Genomic DNA, 12,469 nt, shown 5'->3' on the forward strand with positions numbered 1-12,469 from the left:
TATTCCCAGAGTTAAGCAGTCATCACCATGATCTAAGTTTAGAGTGTTTTCATTACCCCCAAAGAAACCCCATACCCATTAGCATCCGTCTTATTCCCCTGTCACCCCAGGTCATAATGATCTACTTTCTATCTCTATACATTTGCCTGTTTTGGACATTTCATGTGAACAAAATCATACATATGTGGCCTTTGTGTCTGATTTCTTTCACTGAGCATAATTTTCAAGGTTCACACGTGTTGCATGTTATCAACGCTTCATTCCTTTCTATTGCTTAGTATTCCAGTGTATGAATACACATTTTATTTATTCATCAGATGATGGACATTTGGATTGTTTCTACTTTTTTGGCTATTATGAATAATATAGTACTGTTATAAATATTCTTTAGAAGTTTTTTGTTGTTGCCTTTTTTAATGTGATAAGACATACATAACATAAAATTTGCCATTTTAACATGTACAATTAAGTGACATTAAATACATTTACAATGTTGTGCAACCATCACCACTGTCTATTTCCAGAATTTTTGATCATCCCAAACAGAAACTCTCTACCTAATAAATAATAGCTCCCCATTGCCCCCTACCTCCAGCCTCTATTCTACTTTTTGTCTTTATGAATTTACCTATTTTAGGTAACTCATATAAGTGGAATCATACACTGTTTGCCCTTCTGTGACTTTTTTTCCCCCACTTAGCATTTGTCTTTAGAGTTCATTCATGTTGTAGCATGTGTCAGAATTTCCTTCCTTTTTAAGGCTAACATTCCATTGTATATATATATATATGTACCACATTTTGTTTATCCATTCATACATCAATGAATATTTGGGTTGTTTCTACTTTTTTGGCTGTTGTGAATAATACTGCTGTGAACATGGATGTACAAATACCTGTTTGAATCCTTGCTTTCAGTTCTTTTGGGTATATACCCTAAAGTGGAATTGCGAGGTAATATGGTGAATCTGCGTTCAACTTTTTAAAGAACTGCCAAACTTTTCCACAGTTGGCTGTACCATTTTTCATTCCCACTAGCTAGCGATGCACAAGAATTCTAATTTCTCCATATTTTTGCCCCCTCCCCCCCCTTTTTTTTTGATACTAGCCATCCTAATGGATGTGTTGTATAGTATCTCATTGTGGTTTATGTACAAGTTTTTGTGTGGTGTATGTATTGTATTCTCTCGTGTGTATGTATACCTAAGAGTAGAATTGCTGTGTCATATTGCAACTTTAACATTTTGAGGATCTGTCAAACCAATTTCAAAAATAGCTGAACCATTTTACATTCCTACCAGCAATGTATGAAGGTTCCAGTTTCTATTATGACTTTTTGGTATTAGCCATCCTTGAGAGTGTGAAGTGGCATCTCCTTTGTGGGTTTTCCTTTTTCTCATTGTGGTTTTGATTTGAGTTTCCCTAATGGCTAATGATGATGTGTGTCTTTTTATGTACTTATTGGCTATTTGTGTATCTTTTTTTTTTTAAAGAAACACGAGTAGTTTTTATTTATTTATTTATTAATTCATTCATTCACTTAGGCTGTGTTGGGTTTTTGTTGCTGCGCGCGGGCTTTCTCTAGTTGCAGCGAGCAGGGGCTACTCTTCGTTACGGTGCCCGGGCTTCTCATTGCAGTGGCTTCTCTTGTTGTGGAACACGGGCTCTAGGCACAAGAGCTTCAGTAGTTGTGGCACACAGGCTCAGTAGTTGTGGCTCGTGGGCTCCAGAGCGCAGGCTTAGTAGTTGTGGCGCATGGGCTTAGTTGCTCCGCAGCATGTGGGATCTTCCCGGACCAGGGATTGAACCCGTGTCCCCCGCATTGGCAGGCGGATTCTTAACACTGCGCCACCAGGGAAGCCCCTGTGTATCTTTATTTTGGAGAAAGGAGAGTCGTCAGATGCTTTGGAAAGGTCAAATTAAGGTAAATGTTTGATTATTAGGAAGGAGCATAGGGAGAGTGGTACCTCTGGAGTTGTGGGTGTCAGAGAAGGAGGAGGAATGATTGGGTGCGTAAGAGGAGGAGTTGAGTGGAAGATGAGGGAGAAGTGGTGACATATGTTGTCAAGAATACTTTCAGAAAGCTTTGCTGGGAAAGGAACAACCAAGAGTTTGGTTACCTACGTGAAAGGAAAGTTTGGAGGAGTTTTTGTGGTTGTCATTATCGATGTTGTTTCTAATAGCAATACTTGAGTATATGGCTCAGAGGAAAGAGCCAGTGGAGAAAGAGAAGTGGAAGATAGGAGAGAGAGGGATAATGGTGGCACATGGCTCTAGAGGAGTTGGGGTGGGGCGGGGTGGGGGAGGGAGGGATGAGGGAGATAAGACCCAGGTGAAGTTATCAGTCTTGGACTAGAGAAAGGATACCTAGACATCTGTGCATATAGGGAAGAAGGAAATGATGTCTGGGATAATAAGTTACTTATGTTTGGTTTTGGAGAGTGGCTGAGATCAAAGGGAAGAGAAGCCTGCTGTCCTATATTTTCTCTTTGGAGTCAGAAGTAATGTCACTTGAGGTAAAGTGGGCTGGGTAGGGAGTCTGAAGAAAGTGGTAAATAGAAGATTTTTAGGTAACATTGATGCCTAGAAGAAATAGATGGTGGTGAATGTATGATAGCATCATGAAGTTGTCTTAATTTCTTTTCCCATGAAGTCCTCAGTGAGCAGAGTATAGGAACAAAGAAAGTAGAACTGGTTAGATTATCCCATTGTTAGGAGTTTGCAGCTTTCTGAATGTGGCAGGAAGACAGAGGAGTGAAGTTCAGGGTGTTAAGAATGTGCTTGAAGTCTTAGGCCATGGAATTAATACTGAGGACATAAAGTGAAGCCACATGAAAGTTCTTATAGCAAATCTGTGCCACCCTTCCACCCTCTACTTTTAACTCCTTACACAGGAAGCATGGGGAGGATATCCCTACTCCAAAATTAATTTTCTTCCATGCTCAAAAATAGAAACAAATATTTTTACATCTTTTAACTTCCTTCCAAGTTTACCATATATTTAAACTTTTAGAAAAGTTTGTTGTCTGTATGGGTTGCACTTGTTTATTTTTTTTTACACTTTCAGTATTCAGTATGAGAGAACTAAAATAAATTAATATATGTATGTTACATATGCCACATTGTTTTCTTCTTACTGATTATGTGAAGTAGTCTTAAGTAGTAGATACTTAATACTTTAAGCAAGGACATATATGTTTGAGGTGAGAATTTTTATCATCTTTTTTCTCCTTGCAAGTATTTGTGCATTTTCGAGGATACAGATAATAATCCCCCCTAAAACAAAACAAAACAAAATAAATTAAAATTCCCCTGTAAGTAAACCAGTAGAAATAAACTTTTTAAATATCCTTCCCCATGTGTATGGGAAAGACTGGGTGGGGAGTGGGGATAATGTACTTTTTCTTTTAAACATGTATGCTTGGATGTTAATTTTATTTTATTTTTTTAGTTATTTCTGAGATATACATTTTAAAGTAATAACTAGAATTATGACTTATAACATTATACCTTCTACTCTACCATCTTGGTTCCTCCCTGGATGTTAATTTTAAAATTTTTTCTTAAAAACTTAATACATGTCCTTAATATCATAAACAGTTTCCATTTTATTAATTGTTTTTTAGCATTTTAAACTGTTGCTTAGTATTCCATCTGCTGATTTAAATCAATTCCTCATTTTAGGACAACTTACATTGTGTGTAGTTTTTCATAGTTAAAATAAGCACTGCTTTGAACATGCCTGTAGCTGACTCACTTTACTCATTCTTAATTATTGCTTGGTGAAAGGTATATATGTTAAAAAGGAATCCATAAATGTTATTTAAATTATTCAAAAACTACATACAAATATAATATGTATTATAAGTATACTCAAGCTGTACTGACTGATGCTATGTGAGAAGTGAAAGTTTCATTCCTATTTCATTTCTCTGAAGTACCCACCTTTCACGATTTTGTTTTTTGTTCAAATGGATACTATCATAATTCTAAATAATATTTGATGCCTGCATTACCTAACTTTTAACATTAAAGAATATTGATTATTGAATAATTCTTGAGGGAATTTGTGCTAAGGATAAGTGGGAAAAGATTAGCACAAGGAAAATTTAGAAAGTACATAAATACCAAACAGTAGGGGGACAGCCAAATCAGTTACTCAGCCATTAAAAATCTTATTTTTTAAGAGTATTGAATGACTCAGAGAAATGTGTGTGATATTTTTGAAAAATATAAATGAGTGAATCCTGCAGAGCATAAAATTATATATTCAATATAAGGACTTACCTGGTAGTCCAGCGGGTAAGATTCCAAACTCCCAATGCAGGGGGCTCGGGTTCGATCCCTGGTCGGGGAACTAGATCCCTCACACATGCTGCAACTAAGAAGTCCACATGCCGCAACTAAAGATCCTGCATGCCACAACTAAGACCTGGCGCAGCCATAATAGATAAATAAATAAATATTTTAAAAAATACGCTTATTAAAAATATACATATATTCAATATAACAGTTTTTATGTGTATATATGTTTCTGTACACACACACATACACTTACACACATACATATATATGAAGAACTGAAAAGTTATTTACGGAATGTTAATCTTATGGTAATAGAATTGTGGTTGTTTCTGTTTTTTTTTTTTTTTTTTTTAGTTTTAATTGGAGTACGGTTGATTTACAATGTTTTGTTAGTTTCAGGTGTACAGCAAAGTGAATCAGTTACGCATATGGATATATCCACTCATTTTTAGATTATTTTCCCATATAGGCCATTACAGAGTATTGAGTGGAGTTCCCTGTGCTTTACAGTAGGTCCTTTTTAGTTATCTATTTTATATATAGTAGTGTGTATATGTTAATCCCAACCTCCCAATTTATCCCCCGCCCCGACTTGTGGTTGGTTTTTATATTTTTTTATACATTGACCAAATTCTCTAAAATGACTTTTAAAAATGGGATAATATCATTAAAATAAAGTAATATAAAGATAGTGTGTTGACTTTTGTTTGACTGTTTTACCAAAAAAGGCCATAATAGAAAATATAAGTGCCATATAGACTAGTTAGCTGTTCAGAATTAGAAAAAGCCATTTTAGAGCCACATACTTCCCTCCAAGCCTTACTCCTTCACTCATAACTACTGGTCACAAGGAGCACAGTTCCATATGAAAATGACTGAACAAAAATCTCACCAAGATAGTAAAGAAAGCAGAAAATTTATCCTCAGAAGCATTTTCACATTTTAAAGAGAGGCAGTATTTTAATGCATTTATTTACTTGGTTTAACTTAAACTTAGAAATAAATTATTTGGGGCTTCCCTGGTGGCACAGTGGTTGAGAGTCTGCCTGCCGATGCAGGGGACACAGGTTCGTGACCCGGTCCGGGAAGATCCCACATGCCGCGGGAGCGGCTGGGCCCGTGAGCCATGGCCGCTGAGCCTGCGCGTCCAGAGCCTGTGCTCCTCAACGGGAGAGGCCACAACAGTGAGAGGCCCGCATACTGCAAATAAATAAATAAATAAATAAATAAATAATTTGACTATGTGATCCCTAAATTATTTTGAAATTCCATGGAAAGAAATTCCATAGGAACATGCTATCCCAAGTTCTTTATTAATAATAACACCATTAACTTTATAATGATGAAATATATTTGTAAGAATCTTAAGGTCCCTTACATGTTTTTAGTTATCTTTTTTTGTAATATAATTTAAATACAAGAAAATGCACCAATTTTAAGGGTGCAGTTTGATGAGTTTTACCCAGCGTGTACAATCATGTATCCAGCACTGCACTTCCATCACCCCAAAAAGTTCCCTGTACTGCTTTGTAGTCAGTCCCTTTTCCTACCCCCGGCCCTGGAAACCACAAATCTGTTTCTATCCCTATAGTTCAGCCTTCTGTAAAATTTCAATTAAATGGAACCATTCAGTATATACTAGTCTTTTGTTATAGCTTTTTTCACTAAAAACATAATGCTTTTGAGATTCATCCATGTTGTTACATATAGTTTTTGCCTTTGAAATTCAGAGTAGTATTCCATTTTATACTACAATTTGATTTTCCAGTGATGAGTGTGATGGGCGTATGTATTTTTCCATTTGGAGGCTGTTATAAACAAAGTTGCTATGAATATTCATATATAAGTCCTTGTGTGAATATACGCTTTTGTTTTTCTTAGGTAAATATCTAGAAGTTGAATGGCTGGGTTGAATGGAAAAAATTATGTTTAACTTTATAAGAAACTGCTGAACTGGATACCAAGTTCAGTTCCATTTTTCATGCCCACCAACTGTGTATGAGAGTTGCAGTTTCGCCCTACAATAAATAACATTTGGTGCTGTTAGTCTTTCAGTTTTTCTGGTGGGAATATAGTGCTATCTCATTATGGGTTTGATTTTTATTTTACTTTCCTAATGACTAATGATGTTGAGCTGCTTTTCGTGTACTTGTTTGCCGTTCATATGTCTTCTTTTGTGAAGTGTCTGTTCAAATTACTTGCCCATTTTTTGTTAATCAGGCTTTTGTCTTACTATTAATGTTACTCAAAGTGGGAGTGTGGCTGCTCCCTGCTCTGAAGCCAATAAAGAGGCATGGTGGAAAGGAAGGTTTGTTTTATTTGGGGGGCCAGCAGAAGGGGGTGGGGGGTGGACCCCTGCCCATAGGCCAACTCCCACCCACTGACAGTCAGTGGGCAAGAGCTTTTATAGGTGAAAAGAGGGGACTACATGCAGAAACCGCATAGTCAGCTCTGACAGTCACCTTGAAATTGGACATGTAGTGGTCTGATCAGCGTCATCTTGTTTGTTTTAAGTACAATTAATCTTCAGTTCCAGGGTCGGTTTGTTCCCGTTTCTTTGAGGCCAGTTCTCAGAATTGTGGCAGCTTATGTCATGGCTGGTCGTCAAGTAGTTAACCTCTTCCACCTGGTGGGGGTTTTAGTATCTATAAGACAGCTCACAGGATATGGCTCAGAATACTATCTGTAGCCATTAAAGAGGAACTAAAGGTCCTTGACTATGCTTAGTGACTAAACTATTATTATTTAGTTTGTTGTACTGTTTTCCTTTGTTTCTGCATTTTCTCACTTCTCTGATTAAACTTATTCTTTGGCTGAAGTTTTTCCACACACAAAAGGCTGGCTGAGGACATGGGGGCAAGGACCATAAGGTCCTGCTCCGTTTCATTAAGTTGTAAGCATTTGGTGTATTTTTTGGACACAGTCCTTTATCAGAAATTTTACATTTTTTTCTCTCATTCTGTGGCATGTCCTTTCCTTGTTTTTCTTTTCAAGAGACGTTTCTAATTTTAATGAAATCTAATTCATCAGTTTTTCCTTTTATGGATCATCCTTTTGGTACATATCTAAGAACTCCTTTGTAACCAAGGTTACAAAGATTTTCTCCTATGTTTTTCTTTCTAAAAGTTTTATAGTGTTGTTCTTGCTTTCAGATCTAAGACCTGCACCGTGCCTGCCTCTTGTCTGTGCTAATTTGAGATCCTTTCTCACTCTTCCCATTTGGTTCTTTACTTCCTTTTCTGCCTGTTTCTGGCTTTGCACACCTTCTGATCAGAATATATCCTGTTGCCTTTTCTGGGGACTCCAAGTTCCAGTCCTGTCCCATTTTTTCCTGGAGGTCAAAATACATTGGAAATCCCCTTTGATTTTGTTACGATAAGAAAAAGTCAATTTTTATTTTTCAGTTTTTTTAAACGAATTATTTGTTTTCTAATGCTGGTCCTGCCTTTTTAAAAAAATTTATTATTTTTTAAAGTTTTTGGCTGCATTGGGTCTTCGTTGCTGCACACGGGCTTTCTCTAGTTGCAGTGTGCAGGCTTCTCATTGCAGTGGCTTCTCTCGTTGTGGAGCACAGGCTCTAAGCACGCGGGCTCAGTAGTTGTGACACACGGGCTCCAGAGCGCAGGCTCAGCAGTTGTGGCGCACGGGCTTAGTTTCTCCACGGCATGTAGGATCTTCCTGGACCAGGGATTGAACCTGTGTACCCTGCATTGGCAGGCAGATTCTTAACCACCGCACCACCAGGGAAGTCCCAAAAAGTCAGTTTTAATTTAAAAGTCAGCTATTGGATTCTCTTTGGTTTTCTATATAAATGATTTTACTTAGAAATAATAATTATATATTTCATTTCATTTAGTCTACTTATATTTGTTTGTCTTACTGCATTGGTCAGGTATCTGGTAATAACGTTGGTAAGTAGAAGCAACACAGGCATTCTTGTCTTGTTCCCAATCTTAACAGGAATGAATTTCAAGTTTTGTTTTTTCCATTAAAAATGACATCTGCAACAGGTTTTTAGGAGAAAGCCTTTAAAAAGCTAAAAAAATTCCCTATTTCAAGTTTTCTAAGAGTTGATTCCATCTGGAGAAGAAAAAACTTAACTTTATTAAATCCTTTTTCTTTATCATTGATCACCCAATCTCTCATTCTTTGCCATTAATGTGGTAAATTACAGTGAAAGATTTTTTTTAAACACTGAAACTTCCTTTCACTTTTATGATTAATTCAACTTAGTCACAATGTACTATTTTTTAATACGTTGCTAGATTTGAATTCTTTGTGTTTTTCAGTGTCATAAGTCAAGTTGGCCAATATTTTTTACCTGTTTTTTGTTTTCAAAATTAAACTTAATGGCTTGGCCTTTTTCTTTGTTCTGTAAGAAGTTTTATGAACAAGGATTTTCTGTTCCTTGAGAATTAAATAGAACTTGCTTGTCAAAAAAAAAAGTCAGCTATTGTTCAGTAATAATAACAACAGTAATAGTATTCGTGGCTTCTATTTATTGAAGAATTATTATGTGCCAAGTATTGCACTGAATGCTTTGTGTTCAGAAATTTGTTTAAGTGTTAACTGATCTAATATAGGCACTGCTTCTATATATGTTACTTGCTTAATATTACATGGCTATTGAGTTGGGCCAATATTGGATCTCAGATCTGAATCTAAAGCCTGGATTCATGAACTTTTTTTAAAGATTTATTTATTTTATTTTTGGCTGCATCAGGTCTTAGTTGCGCTGCGTGGGCTTTTTGTTGTGGTGCACAGGCTTCTCTGTAGTTGTGGCGTGCAGGTTTTCTCTCTCTAGTCATGGCGCGCAGGCTCCAGGGTGCGTGGGCTCTGTAGTTGTGTGGTGCGTGGGCTTAGTTGCCCTGCATCATGTGAGATCTTAGTTCCCTGACCAGGGATTGAACCCGCGTCCCCTGTGTTGCAAGGTGGATTCTTTACCACTGGACCACCAGGGAAGTCCCATGAACTGTTCTGGTATACTAAATATAGTTGAATTTTTAAAATTATGGTAGAATAGATACATAAAACTTATCATTTTAACCTTTTAAGTATACAGTTCAGTAGTGTTAACTATATTCCCATTGTTGTGCAGCTAATCTCCAGAACTCTTCTTCTCTTGTAAAACTGAAACTCTATACCCATTAAACACAAACTCCTCATTCCCCCACTGCCTCCAGTCCCCAGCAACCGCCATTCTGCTTTCTGTCTCTATGAATTTGAGTATTCTGGGTGCTCATATAAGTGGAATTGTACATCATTTGTCTTTTTGTGACTGGCTTATTTCATTTTGCATAATGTCCTCAAGAGTCATCCATGTTGTAGCACGTGTCAGAATATCCTTTTCTAAGGCTGTATGATATTCCATTGTGTGTGTGTGTGTGTGTGTATATGTATACATGCATACATACATACATGTATATGTATACACACACACCCTATTTTGTTTATCTGTTTATCCATCAAAGGGTATTTAAGTTGCATCCACCTTTGGCTATTATGAATAATGCTGTTATGAGCATGAGTGTACAGATATCTGTTTAAGTTTCTGCTTTCACTTCTCTTGGGTATATATCCAGAAGTGGAATTGCTGGAGCATATGGTAGTTCTATTTTTAAATTTTTTTGAGGAATAGCCATACTATTTTCCAAAGTGGCTACACCATTTTACATTCCCACCAACAGTGCATGGAGTTGCAGTTTCTCCACATCCTCACCAACATTTATTTTGTTCTTTCATTCTTTTTTAAAATAGTAGCCATCCTAATGGGTGTGAAGTTTTAATAGACTTGATTTTTAAATTCTTCCAGACTTTCTTGGGAAGAATGAATAATTAATAAGTATTATGTATGCATCATACACTTAACCAATTGAATTATTGATATTAATGTTCAAAATTATGAGACAGTCATGGATTTCCCTGGTGGTGCACTGGTTAAGAATCCGCCTGCCAATGCTAATGCAGGGGACACAGGTTCGATCCCTGGTCCTGGAAGATCCCACATGCCGCGGAGCAACTAAGCCTGTGTGCCACAGGTATTGAAGGCCGTGTGCTCTAGGGCCCATGCTCGGCAACAAAAGAAGCCACCGCAATGAGAAGCCTGCGCACCGCAACAAAGAGTAGCCCCCGCTCACTACAACTAGAGAAAGCCCACACACAGCAACAGAAACCCAACGCAGCCAAAAATAAATTTAAAAAAATAAAATTAAAAACAAAAAAGAGACAGTCATAATAGCCACAAAGTTGAAACAAATCAAATGTCCATTAAGTGATGAATAGTTAAAATATAGTACATTCAATGAAATATCTTTTGGCAATAAATAGCATGTGCTGATACATGCTACAACATTGAAAACGTTATGCTAAGTGAGAGAAACCAGACATAAAGACCATGTATGTATGGTTTTATATATAAAATATCCAGAATAGATAAATGTATAGAGACAGAGAGTAAATCAGTGGTTGCTAGGCTCTGAGAGGTGGGTATAGGGGAATTCAGAATGGCTGTTAATGAATATGGATTTTAAGTGCAGAAAGATATGTAAAAAAATTTTAGGCAATGGACTGTCTTGTTTTCATCCCCTATTTGGAGTGTGTACAATTAAACTTCGCAAACATTTTGAAATTATAGGGAAGAGAAGTGTTTAGAACATGATTAGGAAGAAAACAGAATTTAGAAAAAAGTGTAATATATAGTTAGTTTTTCCCAGTGGCAGATTTTCTGTAACTTTTTAAGTTTTAGGAACACAACGTATAGTATAATCTAGTTGCTTTTAAAAATTAAAACTTTAAATATGATTCAATGTACAGCTTATTTGGAAAATAATTACAATACTTCAAATTGAATATATTAATCCTAGAAGCATTTAGAAATGAATGCTTAATTTGGTAGTGTTTGAAAATTCACGTCCCCTCACCCCCTTAACTTGTGTTGTGCAAATGCTTCAGTGTGCTAGAAGTTACTCACCATTTGGTTGAGGAAGAAAAATCTAATTCAGTTGCTAACTTAAATATAATCATTAAAATCATATAAATTTAGTCCCATTGTTTGCCTTGCTGTGATTAGCAGATCGGGTTACAGTGCTTAGATTAGGTGATTTTGCCTCAGAACATCAGGTATGGAGAAATTCCATTAGGATTTATTTAAGTTTTGAAAATATGTCATTGATAGATCATTGACAGAAACCTATACTATTTTTTTAAAATTAATTAATTTATTTGTTTTTATTTTTGGCTGTGTTGTGTCTTCGTTGCTGTGCATGGGCTTTCTCTAGTTGACGCAGTCGGGAGCTACTCCTCGTTGTGGTGGGCGGGCTTCTCATTGTCGTGGCTTCTCTTGTTGCAGAGCATGAGCTCCAGAGCACAGGCTCAGCAGCTGCCGTGCACGGGCCTGCCCAGCTGCTCTTCGGCATGTGGGATTTTCCCAGGCCAGGGATCGAACCCGTGTCCCCTGCATTGGTAGGTGGATTCTTAACCACTGCGCCACCAGGGAAGTGCTATACTGTTATACAAACAAATGTTACAGTTTCAAGGTACAGGTACAGGAAGAGATGCCTTTCTGCTTCTTTCTAACCCTAAAACTTTGGATTTGTTTTGCCTTAAATCTTTGAGCAAAGAAGACAATTACTTACTTTTCGTATTTACTAGGATAAATGGACAAGGCCTGTACTTTTCTATTTTTAAGACCTGTCTGAATATCCAGTACATTTCTATCAACTTTATCTTGTAAGGCTATTAAGAAGCCACCATAATCAGAGAAGACTTAAAAAATCTCAACCCACCCAGTCATACTCCACCAGACATACATTTTTCTTTTGGATATTAGGTATTGCTTGTTCAAAAGTAAAAAGAAATTTGCTTTCCGGGAAGGAAAGTTCTGTCTGAGAGCTAAATGCCATAGAGTTCCTATCTCTTGTTAGGAAATTGACTCTTTTATGAATTAACTTCACTGTTTCAGTTCTTTTACTAATTTTACATGCACATTTGTAATGTTCAAGGTCTGATAACTAAACCTTTGAACACCTTGTTCAGAAGGTAACATTACTTCTAACTGTTTAGTTTGTGAGAAGTACCTTTGACTACTTAAGGTGGAGCATTTTCTGGTCTCTTGCTCATGGTTGTGTTCCTGGAAACCACATTTGTGGTTCCCTGGGGGCAGCATC

The 12,469-nt window shown here is 36.8% G+C and overlaps 1 protein-coding gene across 3 annotated transcripts in view; it reads left to right on the top strand.

Annotated features, from left to right (window-relative positions):
- The window catches only part of TBC1D23 (TBC1 domain family member 23), a 64,206-nt gene that overhangs the window by 11,437 nt on the left and 40,300 nt on the right, over positions 1–12,469 (top strand). Inside the window, exon 2 of one of the 3 annotated variants that reach the window (XM_060297973.1) lies at positions 11,653–11,765. The exons of the other annotated variants lie outside the window; for them this stretch is intronic. Within the exon in view, the coding sequence (XP_060153956.1) occupies positions 11,656–11,765 (110 nt within the window). The 5' untranslated portion in view covers positions 11,653–11,655. The remainder of the gene's footprint in view (positions 1–11,652; positions 11,766–12,469) is intronic. 3 annotated transcript variants of the gene reach the window in all.

Source organism: Globicephala melas, chromosome 4 (genome assembly GCF_963455315.2).
Source record: "Globicephala melas chromosome 4, mGloMel1.2, whole genome shotgun sequence".
NCBI classification, from domain to species: domain Eukaryota; kingdom Metazoa; phylum Chordata; class Mammalia; order Artiodactyla; family Delphinidae; genus Globicephala; species Globicephala melas.